Genomic DNA, 25,812 nt, shown 5'->3' with positions numbered 1-25,812 from the left:
ACCACACGGTTAAACGCAGCCCCATGGCGCATGATCAGCTGCCATTTCCAGTCGGCATACCTGGCTCCAGTGCGGCGGTCAGTGAGCCATGAGCCGTCTGCCGGGAGCTGATGAAATCACGGCGCGTGACCCGTGTACCGAGCCCGGCCCGGTGGGAAATCAACGCCGCCCCCACATACCGGCGTCGGCCGGCCCCGGGCCTCCGGTGTCGGGGGCGTCGCCTGCTGTGGAGCTCTTGCTCTGAGGAGGTGACTCTGTGGTGATGGCCGATGTCGGGCTAGACCGCAACTGGTGGTGACGGTACGAGGCCAGGATGGGTTTCACTGCCGCGGAAGGTGGCGGTTTTGAGGCCCCGGTCTTCAACATGCGAGCACTTGCACGCCACGTGTCCGTTGATGGAGTTACAAGACGATTTGAGAATGGTGTCCACTTTCTAATCACTTCTGGTTGTACACTTCGTAGCCTTTGTGAGTGTCTAAGTAGTAGATGCTAGCTGGCAAATTTGCAATTGATTTGGCATGTCACATTACCTTCAGGAATGTGCCATGATCACCTTTTGGTTACCTTTCTCCCGGCCCGAATATTTTTCTTGGAAATCTTCGACACAGACAAGGTCTGTGTCGCTACACACACAACAAAGCTCCCTCGCATTATTATGCGGTCTTACAACATAAGTAACAACATGGCGATCAGTATTTGTCATAGGGAACGCGTTGCGCGTCGTCACGAACCTTTGTATGGAACTTCAGCGACTGCAGTGACCATATTAGCGCCCAGCGGCCATGGGCCAACGGGGACCAGGCCCCCCCCCCCCCCCCACATGGGAGCCGAAGGCAACACCCACTCGGCCATTACGCCCCCAGCGGAACGATCTCCCATTAAAACAGTGTGCGGGGCAGTAATGGAGTGGATGTTGCAAACAACTAAGCGTACCTGCAACAACGCATTATCCCCATGCTGTCGGAGCTGTGACCATTCCGTCCGTGACTTGTGATGTTACATATGGGTCTCGCGGGAGCTAGTCTGTGACGTCTACACGTCATACAGCACTCTTGAAGTCAGTTCATGCTTACCATTATTCAAACCATTGTGCTTCGAATGATGTTCTGCTGTCATTCTGCTTCATTAACCGCGCACATCTTAAGCTCTATTCGCAACAGCTCTATCTTTTGGCGCCGTGCCAAGAGCTCTTCGATTCACTTTGTTTTGTGTCTACTGGGTCTGAGACACGCTTGATCCGCTTTCAGAGCAAGCCTGGATTCGCCATACCTTCGAGTCGCCGTTCTTTGATACAACAACTCCCAGAAACGTGACGGCACTTCAGGGCAAGACGGCTCATCTGCACTGCAAAGTGAAGCGGCTCAACAACAAAACAGTAAGGGCTATGGGCAGTCGGACCATCGTGGTGGGCCGAGCGTGGAACAGATATTCCGCCACAATGCTGATATTCGGCACGTGGCTGCGTCATCTCTTGCGCCAAATTTGTCCAACGGTGTACGGTGCGCTGTTGACACAGGGTCATCGGCGGAAGCATTGCCAGTTATGACAAACAGGTTTTTATACGTCTCGAGCTGAGTCATAAATTTACCCCTCAGTCAGTCGTTTTGAGGTGAGTTGTGAGCTGGGTGGGCTCACTAGGAAAATGCCGCTTTTGAGTCATGAGCTGAATCACATTCTTCCTAAATTTCATGAGCAGAATTGTGAGCCGATCATTTCTAACAATGTTTTGTAAGTGAGCCACATGGTTAAAACAAAAATGACAATGCGAGGAAGCACAGAATTCCCCAAACAAATTAGCGGGCCATTTCAGTGTTAGAATGGCCAGCACCAGCATAAGTTATAAAGCCCTTTTCAAAATCAGCACAAAATTTGCTATTGCAATTTCTAAGCGTCAAACTGAGCATTGTTAATTCTGAACCTAAGTTTGGCAAATTTCGGCCAGAAACTAGAGGATATCACATAGTACATACATCCTTTATTTATATATTGTACGCTAAAAATAAGTAAAACATTGTCCGCTACCTATATTATCCAAGGTCGGGTCGCATTGTTCTTTGTCAGTTGTTACAACAATAAACTAAGCCATGCCTGGCTCCTCATTCACCACTGCTTGAATGGCTGTAAGCATGCTTTTGCTGAGGCTATATGAAAAACAGCAATAGTGGCAAGGTCGTCTCGTCTCATACGCGGATTGTATGTCGTATGTGACCTCCCAGGGCCTGCATCAATAACTATTTCTACGCACCACGGAACTTGCAATTGAGAATTTGTCCTCCAAATTTAGTAGCCTTGGAATGCGATTGGTACATAGTACTCTAACCTCCGCACAGCTCGGAAACCTGATTTGGCCCTTAACTCATCGTAGAGTGACCTGATGAGATGAGTTTAAGGTATCCTGACGGAAACAACAGTCGGCGCCTGCGTTACCTGATCTCAAACTCAGAGGTTCAATTCAGTTTAGGTCAGTTCAGTTCCTTGCTGACTGGAAGGCGGGGGTCGAGTAGAATGGATTTGTGATGGGCTTGTTTGTGAGAAACGTAATTGTAATTCGCAATGCTTATTGTTGAAGAGGGGTACGTTCATAAATGTTAGCAACTTATGCTAGCCAACGGCAATTGCAAGGGCTGCAATCCTATGTTGAATTCCTGGCATACCATCAATTTCAATACGAATGGCATGCAACTGCACTTGGCTGTCAATTGGCGGGTGAGGACAGCCAACTATCAGGTTTTGTGCAGTCTAGTCCACATTGCATGCCTTATAATTAATGGGTCTGGGTCGCACGTGCCAGTTAGACCATGCTATTCTAGAGCTGAGACGTGAGAGTGCAGGTTGGTAACAGGTTACATGAAAGGTACAATTCGATGCACTGCATTTGCTAGGTTCACGCTGCAAACTTGCCACTAGGATATAAGTGTCTATTTTTCCATACCATGTTATATATATATATATATATATATATATATATATATATATATATATCAATGAGTCATACCGCCCACGAGTCATAAAGCAACAAGCCAGAACTTCATCAGGGCTTTGATTTGCAAGCTGCGTGAGTCAGAAGTCAAATGACCCGATGCAAGTAAAAAACCTGAACTAAACTGAATCAAACATTTTGGAACAGAATGAGTCATGGGCTGAATCCGATCACAAAGTCTATGAGTCGGTCCCAATCTTGTTAAAAAATGAATCAACACAAGTCTGGTGCCAAGTGGCACTTCCCGGTCTTTCATTGTTTTTCAATAAAAACATTAGTTCTAGTCATTGCAGCTAATTCACACCGATAGTTTTAGTCGAGTTTCAGGTTTTTTCACGAAGGAAGCTAAGCGCTCGGATGACAGGATTTTGTTGTCTGTTTGTATGCCCTTATTTATTGTTAATCAGACACGAAGAAAAGACTTAGGGAAGTACGTAGCGAGCGGGTCGATACTCATAATTGATCATTCTGGTCGTGTGCCTACAGTGTTCAACATACGTGTGCCCACAAACGGAAATAATGCGAATAGACGTGCGTGCGTGCGTACGTGCGTGCGTGCGTGCGTGCATACGTGCGTGCGTGTTAGTGAGCGAGCGAGTGAGCGAACGTGTGTGTGTGCGTGTTGTACTATATGTTTCCATACGGAAGCCACATCAAAGCATTGCCGTTCTAAACCACGTTTTGCGGTGCGCTCCCTGTTGTTGTTATCCAGTAACTGGAACGTATGGCGGGTGTTGTGCCGCCGAGGCGCAGCTTGTTCATTGTCACGTCCCCCAGGTGCAGCAGGTCGTTTGGCGCGCTGCTGTCACTCAGCAGGCGCAGCAGCGTGCAGTCGGACACAGCAAGTCGCAGCGCGCGCGGCTGCGAGGCGACACGACACCTGTCCGCCCCGCTGACACACGCACCTCGTCGGCAGGTGTCGTGGATCCGGAGCCGGGACCTACACATCCTCACCACAGGCACCGACACCTACACCAACGACGCCCGCTTCCACGTGGCCCGCGACGCGGCGCGCAACGACTGGACGCTCATGATCAAGTTCGCACAAAAGGCCGACACGGGGCTGTACGAGTGTCAGATCTCCACGCAGCCGCTCATCTCGTACCCCGTGTACCTGAAGGTCGTGGGTGAGCACTAGCACCGCGCTGCGGGGGAGACGGCGCGGGTCGCGCCCGCCAGGCGCCCCAAACGTCAGACCCGCGAGTCCCTCACCCGCTCCATCTTTCTGCGCCGACCCCGGCGGACCGGCCGCGCCCGCGCACGCATAATCGACGTTTGATACGGGGCCGACGGCGCGGCTCGCGGCCTGCGATGCGTCTTCGTTCCCCGCGGACCCATTGTGCGCTGGACAGTTGGGTTCCGCCGGTCGGAGCCGCGTCGCGGGCGATCTGTGTAATGGAAGCCGACGTGCCGGCGTGGGCGTCGCTGGAGGGGTTGTGGGCGTACTGACATCCACTGTAAGATTGTGGAGCGTATTGCCACCGTGGGCTGTGGAACTTTTGCCACAGTGGGCTGCGTGTGGGTCCTCATCCTCAGGCGTTTTGTTGAAACCACACTGTGCCTATGGACGTCTCGTCCCGCCTTGTGTGACCGGGCTGTGCCGGCGGCTTTCAGTGCCTGAGGCCAGCATACTGGGGCCTCCGGACATGTTCGTCGACCACGGCAGTGTGCTGAACCTGACCTGCGTGGTCACCAACTCCCCACAGCCGCCAGAGTTCATATTCTGGTACCACGAGGAACAGGTGGGTCACAGAGTGCGTCACATCTGACCCAGAGTCATGCAAGCCATGCATATGTATGCAGGCTGGCCTCGTTCAACCCTGACCGCTTGGGACGGGGCGGGAGCGACCAATTACATGGTGCACTGAGTTTACGCGCGCAGGGACGCTTCAAACGCAACGTAAGGGCCCTTGTTCCGATCTTCATAGACTGGCGTCGTGTATAGATCAGGCAGCGCCGTGATGATGCAGAAAAGTTTTGGAATCTTGTGTCTCAATTCATGTTTGCAGGCTCATTTTCGCGCGACAGAGCTGGTAATGCGGCGCTGAGGCGTGTCGGCTGCGCAAAGCCAGTTTTGCTATATGAATGTCTGAGAAAACTGCTCATGGACTGGTGAATGGTCCGTATCTCGTGGAATATTACTCGAAAGGGTTGGAAAACTATTTAGCCCCTTGGCGGTGAGTGTTGCTGAGTTGAAAGATTCTTTTGACTACGACTGGCCCAAGTTTTCACCTATTTAGGCAGTTCCAACACAGATCGACCCATACTGAAGTAAAAAGAAAGTGAGGTTAAATGCATCAATGTTGAAGTATCCCCTATAGTCCATATTGCAACTGACTTCGAAGAGCTTGTGAGGCATGCACCTTTTTCAGTCATATAGCTTGCATTTAAATGTTGGGTCAACGCTTGCACGGAAGCAGCATCGATTCCTAAAACACATGAACGTGCGGGAATTCAGATGAAGGCGCTAGCGCTGTCCCCCCTCCCCTTCCCCACACACCCTCAGCTCCTTCACTTTCCGGGTTGTGAGTTATCTCGAACCGCAAACCTCCTGAGATGATCATAAAGCACTTTGGCGCTACCTGCCAACGTTCACAAATGTAAACGCATCAATCAGTCTACCTTCCGCCGATGGGCTTTTATTCCACTGACGACCAAACTTTTAGATGGCTCCTGTGCCCCTGATACATAATCCATCTGATTCTTTGAGCGTATTGCATTTCATATGAGTTGATCTGCTATTGATTTTGGGGGCGCGCCGACATTAATGTGACGAAGGACCGGTCATTTCAGCTGTCACTGCATGTTCCAGCACCAAAGTGTCAAGATATATGCATCAATCGCACGGCTGCCGACCCTCCACGTGGTTGATTTATAGTCAATTCGCAGCGCAAAGCGCCGTCCGCAACACGCCCAGACAGCGCTGTCCAGCGCAGGTGGCGGTGCCCTCAAAGGCCGAGGTCGGCGGTTACGCGTCGTCCCGGTGGCGCCCCGGTACCAAAACCACAGCCTCGTGTCGCCGCGCCGGGCTCTTCGCCACTTTTACCGCCACTCGCGCCTGAGAGCCGCTTCTTGCTGCGAAATCCGCCCGTCGTCCGGGTGGCAGCCAGCGGGCATTTTCCGCGCGCTCGCCGGCGCCGGCGGCTCGGCTCGGCTCGGCTCGGGCGGGCCGGCGACGCCAGCGCGTTCCCACGCGACAAAGTCGGCCCGGCCGTCTGCCGCCGCCGCCGCCGCCGCCGGGAGCGGGGCGTGGCCGCCGGTCTGAGCTGCCGCCTGAGGACGGTCAGCTGCTGTGCCGGCATGCATGTTCCGTGGTCGGGCTTGCGTGGCTAATGAAACAGTGGAGACGAACGGGAAGTTGTCACCATCTGACGGATAACAGCCCTGGGCTCTATCGGCGCACTGATTTACTGCGGATTATACGTAGCCGTGCTACTCCCATCATTCTCCGGGTCCCAAGGGCGAAGCAGCAGCAATGTTGTCCGTTTGCTAACATCCGTGTTTTTTTAGTTTGCACGCATGTGTTTCCTTTCCGCACAGTCCCTCCGAGCCAGCGGCGCACGTCTTCTGCATAATTCAGTGGAGCCTTGGTGCATTTCACTGCTGCGTCAGCTCTTAGTAGACGTTTCCGCACCGGTTTTCTTACGGTCAGGGATGCAGCCACCACGTGCGACAAGAGCGGCTACCATGATTTTCGACAGGGGCTTTATATATCGACGAGCGAGTCTCAGCCCCGTTGGCAGTATCGACACACCGCGGACAGACAAACACACCCTGCAAACGCTAATAGTTGTGGCACCCAGTGCATCGAGGAGCTATCGATGTCGGTTTGCATGATGCCTTGAACAACTGTTTCCGTTGTGTACCGTGCATGTGTAATCGGATATCCGCTAGTATTTCTACTAAACTGCGGCTATTGGGCACTGGACATCGCCGCCCATGGGAGTGCCTATGAGGTTTAAAACCAAAAAATTGCCCCTGATCACCAGATTTCGAAATCGTATTTAGTTCGAAATCATATTTAGCAGTATCGTGGTGAAAAATTGCGCTCTGAGATTGACGAAGGGGGGTGTTAAAGTTGCATTAGCCTTTCTCTTCCCCCCCCCCCTGGCTGCACTAATGCCTGAGGTACTCTGGATGCGTTTCAGGGAGTGCTTTTGTGAGCATGGTAAAAACAACCATTAGACGTGACGACACGGTACTGTTCTTTCGCTCAGAATATGCTCTATTTGGCATTGAGTTACTCGGCAATCAACCAAGATTTCGTCGAGACAAGTGCTTCGTGTTCTGGCTTGCTGTACTGTATCGAACTGTGGTTTGAGTGCATCCGTAAATATTTCAACTTTTCTGGTACTTGTTACGATCAACGGTAAACATGGCTTCTTGGAACGACAATGGGATGGGAAATGTAAAGATACAGGGCAGGGCATAGGACTACATGAAGATTTAAGGAAGCATGCCATGTTTTTGTGTACTTTTCACGCTTTGTTAGATCAGGCGCTTCCAATGGAATGGGTAATGACAGTTTTCTCGAATTCCTGAATAGCTCAGAATTTCATCTGAAATATCATTTCCGGAGGGAGAAATATTTTTAGGTCTACTGCTTACGACCATGAAAGTAATACTTTAAATTTGCTTTGCTTTTTCAACGTGTGTGTTCTGTGACGTTAAACAATACACTTATTCACCAAAATACTTGTTAAATAGATGCTGCAAAAGTTTGAAACACTTTTTACGGAAAAGATATGCAAACGTGAGACTATTATTACGCGAGTTCAACGAAATGTTACATTATGGCTTTTCGATTTTTTCCCTTTCACTTTATCATGGTGACTTTTCGATGCAAGCTTTCTGTTCGGACAGCTGAGAACTTCATGGTGGCTTTGGGAAACTGAGTATTACATGGTGTACAGTGACGCACTGGTTCAAACTGCAACCAATGCACTTCTGAACAAATGGCCTTCGCCGCGCCCTGTGCCAATCACAGACGTCATTTGAGCTGACGTCATTCGTACTAACAGAAGTGCCACTTTTAAGTCCGTAGGCCCACAATGTGCGGGTTAAAACAACTCAAAAGTGGTACCTTTAGTCTGCAACAGCTAACGAATGCCCTTAGCAAATTCTGCCGCCGTCTTGACGACCGCAGGTGTCATGGCGACGGCAGGCGCGGCACCTGCGGCTGGCGCGGTCTGCGGCTTCAACTTGGGGATACCAAGGAAGACAGGAGTGTAGTACTGCGGCAAAACGTTGGCAGCGTGACTTGGATTCGGAATTACTTAGAATTGATATCCCCATTACATCCTGATTGAGTTGCAGCGGCACTACCAGTGCTGTTAAGGGCAACTGGCCTTGAGGGCTGCTAGGGTATTTTTTTTCAAATATGCTCCGAAAGTGGGACACTCCCTTGGAGCGCGGTAGACACGGGGTAAAACGCCCAATAGGCTGCAGGGAAAACAGGGAGGACGAGGTAGGCAAGTTAACTACAAAGTAAAATTCGTGAATGACACAATGAGTGATGGCTGCGGTTTTTTCCATCTCCTTAACAGACTGCGGGCTGTTATCACGACGCAGTTGAAGCCCCGAATGCCACAATGATTACCAGCTATTACGCAGATTCATGCCTCCGCGTTTCTGCCAAGGATATTTATTGCGAAGCGTTTGTAGTACTGGACAACTGCAGTCAGAAACGTTGGTGCCTCTCGTAATGAATATCATGCTCTGATACGTGACTCCTCTGAACCAAGTTAGGTATAACCACAATGGACCGTAAGGGAATTCGACTCCGTGTTAAGCCATATTTTCTTTAATCGTTATCGCAGCATACTCAAAACAATGTTGTGATTACTGAAGTCAGAGCCGGAACTGGCCTCATCTTATTCCTTATCATCGGTGGATGGAGTCAGTCAGTTGCTGCTATTTGCTATTATTCCTGATAAACGTGACACAAATCTTCGGGAACTAGGCCCTTTCAGACTTTACTAGCGTTAGGGCTATGAATATTTCCTTGTGAACTTATAGTCTTTCTATCGTAGTCCAAAGCTTTGTCTGTAGATGAAACGCTCACATTAAGGTCAGAGTGCTATTTTGAAGGTTATGACGAAAGTAGTATGCAACAAATGCGTGAGGCCAATCATTGCTGCCATAAATGACATTACTTAGTGATCATAGCCACCCAACCATGCATGGACAATGAATTCTGACCAAATGTGGGGTATAAAAGGCTACGACCGCTTTCAAAGTCAAAAGTGTTAAAGGTCAAGTACCATTTTACTGCCATGCACTGAGAAAAAATATCCAGTGAATTTCCCACGGCTTCAGCCTTCTAAAAAGCGTCACAATGAGTCCAGAAACGGCTCATTTAGATAATATTTTATCAGGTACTGTTCCTGTATCAGATACTTTGACCCTGGACTTTCTGAAGCGTCATTTTTACCCTTGAAAGGACGATTTGGATTGTCTCACGACACTCCGAAGAAAAAAAAACGTCTAGGGGACTTACGACGACGCTCAAGGGTCATAATGGAGTCATGGAAAACGTGACATCGTACATCTGGTCCGGCTGCCGCTGGCGGCAGTTGGTGTCTTTTCGAAACCTCCTCCCCCTCAAACCTCCATGCCGGTGCCTTTGGTCATGCCATTCGTTACTGATAACGACGAGGAACCACAATACGGAGGCTTCCAACGGACCGGCCGCTGTGCCGGCTAATGTCAGCCTGTTCGCTTGCCAGGATTTTGGGTGTTAGTCGCTGCACTGCAGTGCTAGCGAGGTCGGCCATGCTGAACGTGGGCTCCGGCAGCGGGAATGATCACAACTATTTAGGCACACGCGCCCGGTGGCTGGTTGAATAGTACAAATCCGGGTGGGGTGAGAGGTGGTGGGGGATCAATTTGACCACACTCAGATATCAAACATCTTAGGTGACATCAGTTTTCAGGGTAGGTACATCTGTTGGTAAACCCCTTGTGTGAAATTCTGAGGTGCTTAGGTCATGGCCGTCGGGTCATTCCCTCTAAGGCAAGGTGACTGGTACTTTTTAGAGCAGTGACCTTTTTTGAGCTTCAGAAGGTCATGATCACCGAAATCTACGAGACCGTTGTTTTTAAGTTACGCAAGTATTTATAATTAGATAATGCGGTACTGTTATCTCAAAAGCGCTGATCGGGATCATTTTAGGCCGTTGATCTCCTCTGACTTTTATAAAAGTTCAGTTGATCTTTCTATGATAAAGGAATTCGAAACGAGCGTCAACAACTGCCTAGCTCAGCAATTTCTCCAGAGAGAAAAAAAAAGTTTATACTCAGCCTAACCATGATGTTCAAGTTCATTGGAATAAGTAGTAACGTTGAATTCACCTGTCTAAGTGACTATCTGAATTATGTATGGTTTCGTCCAACACTCCGTTGTCATATCAGGTTGAACGGTGCCCTAGGAAATGCCTTCGCTGACAGTCATGGTTTGACTTTGGCCTGTCATAGTTCAGTGACCTGAGAAGTTTTACCTGCATATTTATGATTAAACGGTCGGCATTTTCATTGCTGGCTATGCAAAGTTTGGCATCACTACCACGTGCCGTTCGGAAGTTGTCCTGGAAGTACACGTGGGGTTCAAATTAACTCTCCGAGTGTTACGAGGCTTTGTAGAGAATTCAGAGGAAATGGACTTGTGGTGCGTATCTCCTTGTGAGTTTGTACCAAGCATAAGCGTTACGTCAGTCTGCAAGATAATTTTGGCTTTGTTACAAGGTATGTGGGACATTGGGATTGCTCTCCTTTCAACAGAATCTGTATTTTCTCCTGACTGCAGCAATGCTAAGCTTCACAGAAAATCCATGCCGAATATTTTAAGGCCGTGGAGTTCAGCAATCGCTGATCGATTTTAGCCACCGCGTGCCGTCCGATCTGAGATCAATATGAAGATCAGAATCAATGATTCCTAAGCTCATGTGAGTTTATTTTTCACTACAGATATGAACATGGATAGAAAGGTCAATAAGGCTGCAACGCTGTCAAAAAACGTGCAGGTAACGTGATTTTGGTTTGGTGATATTGATGCCATACTATTTTCTGGCCTCTATGCTATACTTTTCTGGCCTCTTTGCTGTCAGTGCTGACGTAGTCACTTATCGGAAGATCACTTGCCGCCTCTATCGATACGTTTGCGAAATGAGCGGTTAATTAGTGCTGAAAAAATGTTTTGGGATCGCCCGATAATTTTGTGCTACGGGTAAAAAAACTTGGTGCAATTTTGAAATATTTGGTCAATGGAGGCGAATTTGCGGAAACAAACTATTCCTATCGATTTACGTCAAAATTCTCTTCAATCCTACGTACACAATGAAAACACCAATTTGACCAGACACTCTCCCTTTAACTTTTATCTAAAACCCGAAAGAAACTTAAATGAAGTCTTAGGAAAACTGACACAGACAAAGAAATGCAGCTGGCAAATCCTGAGATTTGGAGTCGGTGTTTTCCATTTCCTCCTAAAGCGCTCCATAGATGGCAATATACATAGATTACAAATTTCGGGCAGGACTTGACAAAACCTGACAATAGCGAAAATCTCAACATAGGGATCTCCTTTCATTTCGTGTTTTAAAACCCGGCAAGTTAAAGCATGACATAAATTGCATCTCCGACAGTTTTACTTATATGGTTTTGCTGTTACATAAATGCAAACAGATCTAACTCAACCGTATTCCTCCTTAAGAACGTACACAAGGTTGACCATTCGACGCTTTGAAAGGTAAACACATCCTTCAGTACCAAAGCCTGAATGACCATGCCAATAATCAATGCCGAAACAATGTGGACAGTGCGATCAAATTTGACGTTGACAATTCAGACAGTACAATTAGATTAGACGTTGACAATTCAAACAATACAATTCAGATTTGACAATTCAGATTTGGTGTTGACCAGATAACGGACGATGACCTTTACTAGGAATGTAATTCTAGGTTCGGAAGGTCCAAGTTTATCGACAATAGTATACCGAGAAAAAAAGCAGGATAAGAAAGACAATTTTTTATATATATACTAACAATGACAAACATATCAGCACACATTGACAGCAAGGTGAGCGTGCTTTTTATCGCGGCATGGACCTATTGTATATTACTTTTGTGAATTGGTTGGAAAAAGTTGATGGCTGTAATGGATATTTCAATGCCAGATAGCCATGTTCTGTGTGTGCTTAGTTTTGAAAGGTAAGCAACACTTGGAAAGGTTTTTCTTAGCCAAAAGGTTCTTATTTTCAAACCAAAAAATACCCTTACATACAACAATTTGTTCAACCTGATCAAATCTTGAAACCATGAAGAATGACATTGGAGCTGAAGTATTACCAGTTGGTCCCTGCCTTTCAATGGCTCTGGATCTTAAACATGATATCTGCGGTGGTGCGCAGAGGGGATCGCCTCAAACACATTGCAATTGGTCAAAATGAGTACTCCGGTCTTGCAGTCATTTCGTACAGCTCTTTCCCCGGTCCACATACCCGCCCATAAAATATGGCATATATTGTTCAGATAGCGTTGGGGCAGCACTGAGGTACACCACCAAACATGGGGTAGCATCTGAAAAACTTTGGGGCAGAAATCGTGTAAGCACTTCCTTGGGGCACTACAACTACCTTGTGACCTGAATGAATGAAGTCCCGTGAAAATAATATGTGGAGTTAACGACTATGTAAATTCTCCCAAACTGGGGAGGGGGGACTGCAACGGCAGCCCTGTTAGGCCATTGTTTCCAGTCAACGCCCACTGGGCCATAGATAATTTTTTTTCAGAAAGATGGGGGAGAGCTCAGCTCGTTCTGGCTCTCTTAGTTTTCAGGCCCGTATCTCCTAGGTTACTTGCTTGTAGGGGCAGTGACACGACTGGGAGGAGGGATACTTGGGGTAAGATTCATCCGTTATTGGTACCCAAGCATTTCGCTGGTACCAAGCAGGGCTTTAGTTTGGCAGCCCCACCCCGCCCCCAGCCCCCAGAGCAAGCTGAGGAAAGGCCATAGCTATTGCGAAAACACGCTACACAGTAGGATTATCCCCGTATTTGACAGACTGTGCCCCCAGAGTGGATGGGCTGGAGTACAGCCCTACTTCTTCCAAGTGAAAGGAAGCCATGGGTGTGGGAACGGGGGGGGGGGGGGGTTGGAGGGCAGCAATGTTAACTGGTCCCCACTTTTCAGATTTAGGTAGCATTTAGTTTACTTTTGTACTACCTTAAATATACATGCCGATTGACCTAGTTAACCAGCTATCGTCCCCGAGCTGCGTCATCTTGCCCATTGGCCATCGCTTAGCGTCATAGCCGCAAGCCGACGCAGCGCGGCCTACGGAGACTGCAGCGCCGGGCGTCAAGGCTGTTGTTGCGAAAATTTGTTAGCGCGCATGTTCAAATCAATGTTACACAACAATAAAGGTCCTGGTTTTGACTGATTTCACATGGAATGGCACAGAAGGGCCAGAGTTCGCCAGATTTACCAAATTTACCAGAGTTTACTGAACAGATCCTTTGACTATACATGGGTGAAATCAGAGTGAACCCATCTGAAACAATAAGGCTTTGATAGGGGTATACAAAACTGACATGTAATCAAATAAAAGCAAAAATTCAACACACCAGAATTTTAGAAAATAAGTTGGAGGAATTTCGAGTTGAAAATGTTAGCTGTTGAGCAAGAATCTGGGACAGCAAACTTTGCATTGTTAAGCAGACAAGTATAATTTAGGAACGTGCGTGTGCCGTCAGATCCTGATCTGAAAGGAGAGTCTCATTTTAAGAACCTTGTTGCATGGTCATTAAGCTACGCTCAATAAGGTACCCCAGACCCTCTGACCTACAATGTGCTGATAGCCATACTGGTAAAATAACAACGGCTGACCAGTGCTGCCTTACCTGGCAGTTCCCGCCTGTCGGGAGCGGCGGCGGGGTGCGCTCCACTGAGCCGGTCCTCCGCACGGCAGGTGATCAGGTACGACTCTGCCCGCGGCGGCATCAGCGTGGTGACGGAGCAGGGCGAAGTGACCACGTCCCACCTGCTGGTGCGCCGGGCCGGGCCGGCCGACTCGGGCGTCTACACGTGCGAACCGTCCAACGCCCGGCCGGCCACCAGCCGCGTACACGTGCTCAATGGTGAGTCGGCGGGAGCGGACCGTAGGGGGGTATGGCTGGTATCGGGTCGCCACAGCCCTCTGCGCCTTTTGGCCCACGGCTCTTCTGTTGTTGATACGGTGTCCGGCGGAGGCGCCGACGGTTTGCCAAATGTTTCCTCCTCTGTCACTTTGACAAGGAGTGGCTCCTGTCTGGGAGAAAAAGCTCGGGAAGTTGTGTTTAATCTTGAGTAGCACTGGAAACCGCTCCGATCAAGCAGGCGCTGAAGAACATGGCTGCGCGCGCCACAGAGTGGAGGCGTTAAGTGACGAGTCGGTGTACTCTGCAAAGCACATTTCATGGAGTCCAAGGCTTTCGGGTGCAGGAGATCGCAGCCTCTTTCAGCTCCACATCAGCATGGGACGGTGGCTGGCGCTGCGTCAGCAGCTCCAAAACAGCCGGGCAAGTCGCGTGCGGATGACGCCAACTGTGCCAGCGCACTGACGCGCGCCACCGGCTGATAATTAGCCCCCGCGGCGGCCTTCTGCCGGCAGCTGCCAATATCCGGCCGGGGGTGCCGCGGGCGGCCGGTGCGACGGCGCTAAGCGTCGTGTTCCGCCGGCCGTCACTCGGCCAGCCGGCGGCAAACGGCCGACCGCTCGCCGGCGCGGCCGGGTCCCCACCGGCTTCGCCATGGCTGGCGGTGTCCCGGCTGATGTGTCCTGGCTGAAGTGTCCTGGCTGGATGTGCCCCGGCTGACTGTGCCATGGCGAACACCAATCACTCACAACCAAGTGGATACATACAGTGCGACAATGATAACCTTGCATTCAAGCTCAGCTTTTGCTGATCCATGTAGCGCAATGTTGAATTATGTGCGATCTGCGTCGAAAGACGTGTCCGCAGGACGAGTCCACTATTTCCTTGCCACATTATGGCGGCCGCGCTGTGAATTCATGGCATAGTACGTTCTGTGCGCGAATCCAATATGGGACGCCTCGATGGCATCTTCCATTACAGAGAGAAGAATGGCGGCCTTTTTCTTGGCGATTTATCGGGACAGGCTTGTCAGCATAACAAATTGAAGTATTTCAGACAACCAAACTGCGAATTGCCAAACACGTAAATATGGATCGGGTAGAGCCTAGAGGCATGGACAGGCCTTGTCTTCAGATAACGGCATGGTATATGGAAACCATCTAGCGCCCTAGAGAAAAATCGTTACGCAACAAGAGTGCCGCGTTCATGCGACGCGATAGCGGACCAGTGGGTTTTGGTATATTTGTAATTGATATGATTGAGGATGAATGCAGCTGGTTTTAGTATAATTGTAGTTGGTATGATTGCGGGATGAATGACCGTTAATACGCACATCGCCGGCGCGCCCTGCAGGCAGGTATCCGTAGTTCATGGGTCATTGATGACCCTACAGTCCCTCAGTATAACTCATCCAATGATGCCCTGTTGACCGTCCCCCCTCCCGCGTCAGATTAAAAAAAAAAAACATTTGCCGGGGACAAAACCGCCCGTCATTGTTTCCCGACGAATGCTGAGCCATGGGCAGCACGCTCTCCGTGGTGAATATGCTCACAGGAGGGCATGAGTGCGGTGGTGCGTTGGAGTGTACTGTCAGTGCATGCATGCGGACGGCGGAAGTTAGAATATGAGGATGTTCACATACAAGGCCGGGACTAGCGCGGCTCCATTATTCCCTGCCTGCTGCGGTATGATGGCGGTAGATGCGTGATATGGCGTTCGGTTTACTGCGACAGAGGGAAGCACTCCTGCTGTATTTGACTCGTCTGCGACAGCAAATACTGTAGGGGACATACTATGATGGCTGATAAGTATAATATCTGTACATGTTCAGCATATATAGGCATGCATATACGGCACGAACAGGTATAAAGGCATGCATATACATGCACAGGCAGGACAAATGGGATTTCATGTGACTGAACAGGCAGGATATACAGCCATACAATGAATAACGCTCCCAAGGTAAACAGGAATGCCTTACGTATTATGAAGACCAAGTCACGATCGATTGGTACATAATGCGATGCCACGTGGGTGGGAGGACTTAGGCAGCGCTTTGTCATGTGCCATCAGTTAAGGTCTTTCCTAATCTGTGACGTCCTGTGCTCACGAACAGAAAACAACACAGTCATATGTCGAAAGGCTCTCAATGCATCGTGTTTCCGGTCATTGAGAAGCAATGGCAGTACGGGTCCGGCGTGATGACGGAGAGGTCCCCTCCTATGCTATGAAATCTATTGTCCCAGGCGCTGACATGACTGGTTGAATTCATATTTTAGGAGATGTGCATTTGACAGGGGCTCCAGTAGTACGGAACAGTTTATGCTCCGACAACATTATACGCCCATAAAAATGATACTTTGCAGGCTGCATAAAATTGCGGTACAAGCCGATGATTTCATGGCTTTACCCTGTGTGGGCTTCGGCATGCTGTGCGCAGAATTTAAATCGCTTGGCGTAGGCTTCAGCATGTTGCAAATAAAACAGAATGATATAAAGACGACATGGCCGCCTTTCGGTCGCCCTTCGCGCCCCTGAGCGTCGCACGGCCCTGCACTGACTAGGTCATTTCTGGATGATGTATTCGTCTACACCGCACAGCTGGTTTCAAGATGTTGTCTGGGATGCCGAGATTTCACACATGGCCCATAACACGGGTTAGTTCCCTGTTTGGCCGAATTCGTGCAGTTCGTATATCTGAGGTTGGTTATGTATATATATATATATATATATATATATATATATATATATATGCGTGTGTGTTTGTGTGCATTCTTGGAATTATGGTATATACGCACCTAATTAGCTGTTTATGAGCGGCTTCAAAAGAGCCAAGTTAATGAGGCCGCCGTGCAAAAGTTTACTGGGGAGGCGAGCGTCAACAGCAAAGCACCACATCTAGATGTTGACGTGGATGCCTCTACTAGGAACTTCCGGACTCAAGCACACTGGAAGTCGACCAACACGGAACACTGCCTGAGCGGACGGTGGTGGTTCTCAGAGCGCTTCAAGGAGCGTTATATGGGCCTGCGGAGGTATATCGTGCGTTTTAAAACTACTCGTCCTGGAACCCGTTGCTCCTGGACCTCCAGATTAAAAAAAATACTTACCAACAGCAAGCACAGTGTTGCTGCAATCGCCATCCAGATTCGGAGGAAGATGGAACAAAGCTGCCAACCAACAGCTGACAAGACACCTTCTGGCAGCACGCACAGACTGGTCTACCAGAAAACCACGTGGACGCCCCGATTCAAGAACAAGAAGGTACTGCGGACTGCATCACCACAAATGGCACAGAACGCCACCCTGAAGACAACATCCAACTGGTCGTCTCCTACAAAGCCCAAAAGTGTCCAGTTTGCTCACAATAAATAAGATGCACAAGATCCTTTCAAGCTGACCTTTACCAGCGTAGTGCACAAGTTCAACTACATGTCCTGTGATTGTGCGCACCGTACTGACTGCTGCCACGTTGGTGACGTGCTCAATAAGAATCACCATGCATCTGCAGAACGGCCGCCGAGAAGCATATTCGCAGCTCACATAACACGGGACTGACACGCAGAATGTACGAAGGAAATGCGACGATCTTAGTGACCGTCAGGACAAAATGACGTTTAATGGAATGTTCCACATTTGAAGACATTGAGCTAGGCATCAGATATGATGGGAAATGCCTCCTTGTAACTATTGGTGAGCATTCAAGGTTCAAAAACGACGCTCGGTAGCAAAGTTTCAAAGTTTCTAAAAATGGGCCCCATTAGGTCGTCGTTTGATGGCGGCAGGAAATGGGTTTGTGACGACAGCAAAACCTGGCAGCATCTGGCAACCAGACCTTACGAACAGCTCGAAACGCACGAAAGCTGAAGCCAACCGGCCATTCTCGTCGCGGGGGCTGTGTCGGGGGGCGAATTAGTGGGTGGGTTATTTGTGGATTTTTTGTCTCGGTGCTGACCGTAAGAAAAGCTTCCGTGGACTGTTTTACATGCGCAACGTAGCGATCGCTAGCTTTTATGACAGATAATTATCAAAGCACGATATGCTGTGCTGCTGCTGTTTGCTGCTTTGCTGTTGATGATTTTGTCAATATTTCATTGTCGACCCATCGTTGCGCGCAGTGCTGTAGTCCTGACATTGATATTCTGTGATGTGTGCAGCAGTCACTGTCATTATTTGCAACTGGAAATGGGGTGTCGTGCCAAAATTAATAAATTTGCAACATTGTCGTTGTTGTTTGTAACTGGAAATGTCGTGTCATGCGTCAACTAATAACTTTGTAATGTCGCCATGCATTGATTGTCACAGCATTGCTATTGCTTTGGTAAAGATGGTAACGTTGGGTACCGGGATTTTTTTTTTTTTGCTTAGGATTATTCATGCAATGAATAAGTTAACCCTGATAAAACCACTGTGGTGCAACGGCATTCTTGCCGTAGATAATCCTTTGGCATTGTTAAATAAATTTTTACCAGTCATTCATAAATTATAAGCTGCTATCTCACAGGCTTGACATAGAGTACTCAACCAATGTGGTACATTGTGTAATGTCACTGGTCAATAGCTTTATTGTGGCGGTATCTCGGTGCTGTACTGTGGCATGACATAACTGAATAACAATATGGTTTTTCGACTGCAATCCATGCCGCTTTCATAATAAATTCCAGCATGAAAGATGAGTTAAGCATGCGCTCTTGTATTTACCTCCCATCTGACATATGACTGACCAAAAACACATGATACAATATACGAATCACTTTCAGCAAAGCAGACAACCAATAAGTGGCATCACTTGCTCAGCCTGCTACGGGAATCCAGAAAATGTAGGTGAGAAAGATGCAAACACATATTTCACTTCCATGGTAATGCAACATGCTGCAGCCATCAGGCTGCTTTACTAGAAAATAACAGGAAGATTTACATGTAGTGAAATGACACTGCAAACATGCTGACCTTGCGCAAGGCTGGAGACATGGCAAGTACATGTAGTTATGGTTGGATGGGTAAAATGCAAGGAAGTGACGAAGCTACCAGTGCACATAAGGCTCATGATAAACATATCTCTAAATGCTGTCCACAGACATGTGCCTGGTTCCTTATATTGGTTCCTGGTTCCCACTGGTTCTTTCGACAAAACAAGATGCGGGATCCTGGTTCTCACTGTTTTTTCGACAAAACAAGATGCTGGATCCTGGTTCCCACTGAATCTTTCGGACAAAACAAGATGCTGGATCTTGGTACTCACTGGTTCTTTTGATAAAACAAGACCCTGAATTCTGGTTCCCACTGGATCTTTTGACAAAGTAAAACCCTGGATCTTGGTTCTCAATAATTATTTCAACAAAACAAGACCCTGGATCCTGGTTCTCACTGGTTTTTTTCGACAAAACAAAACCCTAGATCCTGGTTTCCAATGGATCTTTTGACGAAGCATCATGCTGCATCCTGGTTCCCATTGGTTCTTATACAATACAAAACCCTGGATCTTGGTTCCCACTGTTTCTTTCAACAACACAAGACCCGTATCTTGGTTCCCATAAGTTATTTTGTAAGCACTGGCTTCAGCTCCCAGTTTCCCTTGTTTTTCTGTCAATACCAGCTCCAGGTTCCCAAAAACTCCTTGGGAAGCAACAGAAATACCAGCATGCCATGAATACCAAACACCATGTATCACAATTCACACTAGTTATTTTACCAACACTAGACTCCTGAGGTCAGAATATGGAGTACTCTGACAGTCTTGGGACCTTGGAAAAATTGGCCTGAAGGGTCATCCTGCATAGCCCAAATACTTTGTTCTAAAAAAGCAGATCAGTACATAACAGACAAGCAAAATAAACGGCATGTCCTGACTCTGTAACAACAATACAGCTTCTCAAAGAAGACTGAGCACAAGGCTCAGACAGATATAGATGGATTATGTGCATGATAAAGCAGTATCATTGTGGGACTAACTTTGGTCTGCAGGTGGGCTGGGCAGGTATACAAAATATCGCTGAGCTTTGATGGTAGCCTGTGATATTAGGATGGTTTTCAGGTGTTATATTAAGCAACCAAGTAACTAGCTCGCTTCTTTGTAATCCATGTTATAAGCACGTATGGCTGAGCCAGAGCTGACTCACATTCTTTAGCTCCTTTGCCTGCTTATGCCAGGCCCTGATTCCAATAAATTCTGACACAACCACAGACCCCGGTAACATCCAGCTCGGTTCCTCGTTCTCGCGGGGTTTTCAGGAAGAACAGTTACGGCTCCTTTGGTTTGTCAAATCTCCACACGATTAGTGCCATAAGTTCATCTGCCAGAAAACGCTCCTGCAGACTATGGTGGTGACTGGTAGATGTGCAAAGGCCAGCATTCTAAGCTATTAATACAATGCATGTATTCCGTTAAAATCGGACGCAAGTTCATCTCACCTCCCCATACCACAGATTTCACACCTCACACTGACCGCATACTAGCAGTGCGTCGCCGTTCCACATTGCCATGGAAACCACGCCAGCTGATCTTTATCCTCGGAAAAACGCATTCTTATCAGCTGATCAATATTTGTTCCATACCACTTCTAGACGGTTCTATATATATATATATATTATATATATATATATAATATATATATATATAGGGTGCGTTAATTATAATTACTATGATGCCAACTCCCAAATGCCTAGAAGAATAAACAGAATAAAATGGAATATTCTAGAACATCTGGAACAGAATATCTAGAAGAGACGCGCAAAATGCTAACATATTCTTGCAAAAAATCATCTGAAAGTTTCATCCCCCTCTTTTGAGCTGCGTCTCAAGCTTTTCGGCATATCATGTGCCCAAAGTGCATTTGCTATGATCAGAAGCCGCATTTCAACACATACAAACCTTGCTTGTGTCTGATATTGTTGTAGATGATTTAAATTGATTGTTACACGTTAGATGGTGTGTTTTTTGGTGTGAGCAATAAGAAGTCAATAAAATAGAACCGTTGTCCCGCATTCTCACAAGGAAGAACCTCACCACCAGCCATGCCTTAGTATCCTTGACGTCATATTCCCTCTGGGTTTTAGATAAACGAAACATGTGATACTAGCTTCCCTATCTGCCGCCTTGATGAGTGGCACGCGGTGGCGCCACATTGGCGCGCGAAGTGCAGTGCGGAGCTCAGTTGCAGACCTAGCAGGTCTGCATCATACCTGTGTCGTGACGAGTCATTGATGTTCTTGTGAATGTGTAGTGTTATTAACATTGAAGAACAGTAAATTTGTTTTGTGGTATATGAAGAATAGCCTGAGCAGATAACCAGCAATGTTCATAGACTTAATTTCGTTAATTTACATTAAGAACCGCATATATTGGCTGACCTGAAAAAGTGGGGAGTGTAAGCAGCGGCTGCTGTGAAGAAATCCTGGTAAGATTCTGGTTCTTGCTGGCTCCTGAACATAATTTTAGAACGGCTCTTGGTTCTTGCTGAGACTGAATCTCCATCGTAAGCCTGAGCTGGATCTTGGTTCTTGCTGTCTCACTATGCACATTCCAGGCTAGTTCTTGGTTCTTGCTGGATCCCTCAGCATAATTCCAGGCTGAATCTTGTGGTCTTGTTGGGTCCCTATGTTCGATCCAAGCTGGTTCTTGGTTCTTGCTGGATCTTTCGTCTTCATGTCAAGCCGGATTTTTGGTTCTTGTTGGATCTTTTGGCTTATGGGGAAGCTGGATCCTGGTTCTTGCTGGATCTTTCAACTTATTGTCCAAGCTGAATTCTGGTTCTTGTTGGATCTTGCGACTTATTGCAAGCTTGATCCTGTTTTCTTGCTGGATCTTCCGACTTATTGCCAGACTGCTTCCTGGGCGTTCTTCCTGGTTCCGGAACCAGGAACCAGGACCCGGTTCCCGGGAAGCAATCTTGGGACCAGGCACAAGTCTGGCCGTCCAAGACAACAACAGCAATATTTTCCACCTTTCTCAGCACCCAGCATCCACGCAAGTTGCGGTGACTATGACATCGATTAATTAAGAGAGCAATGCCCGCCTGCATACACGATTTGTGAGCAGTACAATGTGCATCAGCAATAATAAAGCTCTACATTTTCAGAATTATTTAGGGAGGGACAGTTTTGCAAAGCCATATATCATGCGAGCATATACTGAGCATGTCCATTAATCAGCTACCACACCAGCCCCTACAGCTAAAATGAATTGCTGATATAATGACATGCAATGGATAATTACATGCTGTAACACCTCAATAGGTTCACAATGTTGACAAGATCATAATAAGTACCAGTACCACTACTTGCCTTTGTACACTGCTGCAATATAAGTGCTAGTGTTTCTCCAGTTTGCCAGCATTCCTTTGTCACGTTCAAACACAAACATTAAGGTAGAGACAGGCATCAATATCCATAGACATCAATATATCAGGCATCAGTATATCACATTTTATTGGGAGTCAGTAGACTGAAGAATATCAAAACAATGAACAAAGACTCAGAAGAACAAACCTCTCACGCACACTCAAACAAACTCGACTCAGAGAGAACAAACCTCGCACGCACACTCCCCATCATATCAATACTAGTGCAAGCCACTGGCACACACCACCAGTGATCATGCGCATTTCGAGCCCCCGATTCACGCTCTAGTCAAATAAGTGTGATCTCACATTACACAGCTCGCGGGACCATCAAACTGCAGGCTTTCTCACAATTTCCGTACAGATCGTCAGTTGCAACACCGGACCTCACCGTGACCTCCCTTCCAAACAGAGTCCCAACGAGGGTTCATGGTAATGCGGGCTCAAGATGTTCTTGTAAACACAATCGTTTCTTCAAGATTTGAATTTGTCGTAGCATATGTGTGGAATACTTCGAGAAATATTATCTATGATTACTGTAATGTTTCCTTATTTCATAATGCCTTGCTAACTCATGAACCCGTGCAGGGTTCTGTGCTCCGGTACACAAGGCGCCAACCGAGCTATCTGTAAGAGATGCGTTAGTAGAAGAAGAAAAATAAAACGATGGATGGCTCAAGATGGCTATTTCAGTTCAAAACACAAAAAATGTGAAACATTCCCTCTAAGTACTCAAAGCAGTTTATGCAAGATGCAAAGACTTTCCACCAACCGATGGATGAAGCCGTGACCATCTCTGTTGACATCGCGGCTTGCCACTAGGAACAACACTGAAGTGAAGGTAGGGACAGTGAGGAATGGAACTCGACTAGGAACGGATGGTTTTGGCGAGGTGTGTGTGCGCGTTTTGATTTCACTGTATTGGCAACGTGTTTCGCTGAATGAAAGTATTCTCCTTTAACCGTGTTTCGCATGTGTTCGAGAAGTTGCACACGTCTTTATGTCACGTAATCTTAAGATGACTTAAAAGATGAAACGACGCGAATCTGTCTTCGAATTGTTCGTGAAACCTGAAGATGCTATAAGAGATGATCAAACGTTACAACATTGCTTTGGTTTTGTTTTAGGCATTAATTTTGAACAGGAGCTACGAAACCATTGAAGGCTACGAAAGCCCTTCATGACAGGGTTTTTTCACCGTGTGCATGTCCATGATATAGTATATATATAGTATATATATATATATATATATTATATATATATATATATATGTGTGTGTGTGTGTGTGTGTGTGTGTGTTGTGTTTTATATATATATATATAATATATATATATATATATATATATATATATATATATATATGCATATTATATTATGTTAATCTCAATACAAATCACACTACATCTGGAATTGCCATACTTATAAACAACATAAGGAGAATACAAGTAAAAAGCAATGAGCTTTAATAGTATATGAAGCAAATAAAGCTGTATAACTAGCTATAGACGCTGAGAGGGGCGTTAGAGCCTGTTATGCTTGTCTCAGTTTTTACAATTATGCGAGGTGCACACAAATGTTCTGTGTGATCGCGGAGATCACCCAAATGAGCAATTTTAAGCAACAGAAATGTAGAAATATGAGCTGGATGCGACCTATCCACGACTGTGTTGTATATTTTTGGGACGTATATTTTTTTGCCAGTGTCTAGTGACGTTGGCAGGACCAATGAAACGTTAAATAGCAGTAATGGCGTTCTTCTGAACATCTTTTCTGATGAAGGGATGGTGAACGATTAGTTCGGACAAGAAAATCGTTATCCAGGAACCAATGTCTAACATCTTGTCATTTGTTTTGAAACGTGCCTCAAGGAAAACCTCCTTTCCAAGGCAAACTATGTGCGTAAGTGTATATATATATATATATATTATATATATATATATTATATATATATATTATATATATTATTATCGTGTGTGTGTGTGTGTGTGTGTGTGGTTGTGTGTGTGTGTGTGTGTGTGTGTGTGTGTGGTGTGTGTGTGTGTGTGGTGTGTGTGTGTGTGTGTGTGTGGTGTGTGTGTGTGTGGTGTGTGGTGTGGGTGTGTGTGTGTGTTTGTAGTTTGTTCGACAACCATCCACGACTATCGGCCCGTTACGACATTTGCGAGCTTCGGGTCGTTGCATCACTCACCCCTAAGAGCACATTTCGGAAAAAGGATATATAAAAAACAATGTTACGAAGCATAGTACAAAATACGATACTACGAACTAGGCTTCCAAAGGTGATAATATAGACATGCGCTATGATAACCTGCGGTACGATAAATATGATACGATAAAGCTAGAAGATATATACTACGTACGGAGTCGAAAACCATCAATGACAAAGATCACACACGTACATACATATGTCATACAGTGACATAGATAACCAGCATGGGCCTAAAACTGAGGCGCATGACCTTAACATTAGCGTTTCGAAATGCGAGTTTTCAATCCCCCAAATGTCAGAGATGAAGACATAGCGGTGGTCGAAGGCTGGCGGTTCCGAGTTGCCGCGGCACGATAGGGAAAGGCTCGCTTGGTGGCTTCCGATCGGCACCCGGGCAGGTGGAGAAACATTGACATGGAGAAGCGCGTCCCACGCAGAGAGTTAGGAACGTGATTTAAAAAGATTGAACGGCTGGGGGTGATTCGCTGCACCTTAGGGCTTCAAATACTTTCAGCGCGTCCCTCTCGGGGTCAGAGTAAATATTCCAGAGACTGTGTTGAATGCTGGCTGTGTCTTATGCTGCAGACAATCCTGGCGGCAAAATCTGTAATTTTTTTAAATCCTCTGCACCTGGCACTTGATCGCACATCCAATACGCAAAGATAGTGAGAATGTGAGGAAAAGCGTAGGATTCGATGATGGTTTTAAGATCATCAGGTGTAAGTAATGCCTGATGCGGTACAGCGAGATTAGAATTCCGTTGCATTTCTGCACGAGCTTGGCGACATGCTTCTCCCATAAAAGCGTTGGGTCCACGACCACACTGGGAAATTTGAGTTGCCGTGAAGGTGAGACAGACTCTCCATTTATCGGGAAATTGCATATAGATGGGTACAAAAATATATGTATAAAACAAAGCCTGCCGTAATACAAATATAACAGTCTCGTAACCTTTTTCTCATAATAATCGCAACTACGTAAAAATCAAAATCAACATGCTACATTGACGTCGCATCTGTGTTCAGACCCCATCGGGTACGGTGGAATCTCGTCGACCCGCTCTGTCCACCGTCCGACACTTCCCCGCCCCTCCTCCTCCTGCCTTCCGAGCTGACTGACCGCGCTGATGCACCGCCCCTGCTGCAGGCG

The 25,812-nt window shown here is 47.1% G+C and overlaps 1 protein-coding gene across 1 annotated transcript in view; it reads left to right on the top strand.

Annotated features, from left to right (window-relative positions):
- LOC119103422 (Down syndrome cell adhesion molecule) overlaps positions 1-25,812 on the top strand; it is a 92,631-nt gene that overhangs the window by 32,259 nt on the left and 34,560 nt on the right. The window contains exons 2-5 of the mRNA XM_037226951.1: positions 1,248-1,375; positions 3,897-4,107; positions 4,595-4,722; positions 13,950-14,118. Of these exons, the coding sequence (XP_037082846.1) occupies positions 1,248-1,375; positions 3,897-4,107; positions 4,595-4,722; positions 13,950-14,118 (636 nt within the window). The remainder of the gene's footprint in view (positions 1-1,247; positions 1,376-3,896; positions 4,108-4,594; positions 4,723-13,949; positions 14,119-25,812) is intronic.

This window comes from Pollicipes pollicipes, unplaced genomic scaffold, assembly GCF_011947565.3.
Source record: "Pollicipes pollicipes isolate AB1234 unplaced genomic scaffold, Ppol_2.1 Scaffold_5724;HRSCAF=6776_pilon_pilon_pilon, whole genome shotgun sequence".
Classification (NCBI taxonomy): domain Eukaryota; kingdom Metazoa; phylum Arthropoda; class Thecostraca; order Pollicipedomorpha; family Pollicipedidae; genus Pollicipes; species Pollicipes pollicipes.
Note: the sequence above shows the minus strand (reverse complement) of the source record. Positions and strands in the feature narration are given on the sequence as shown.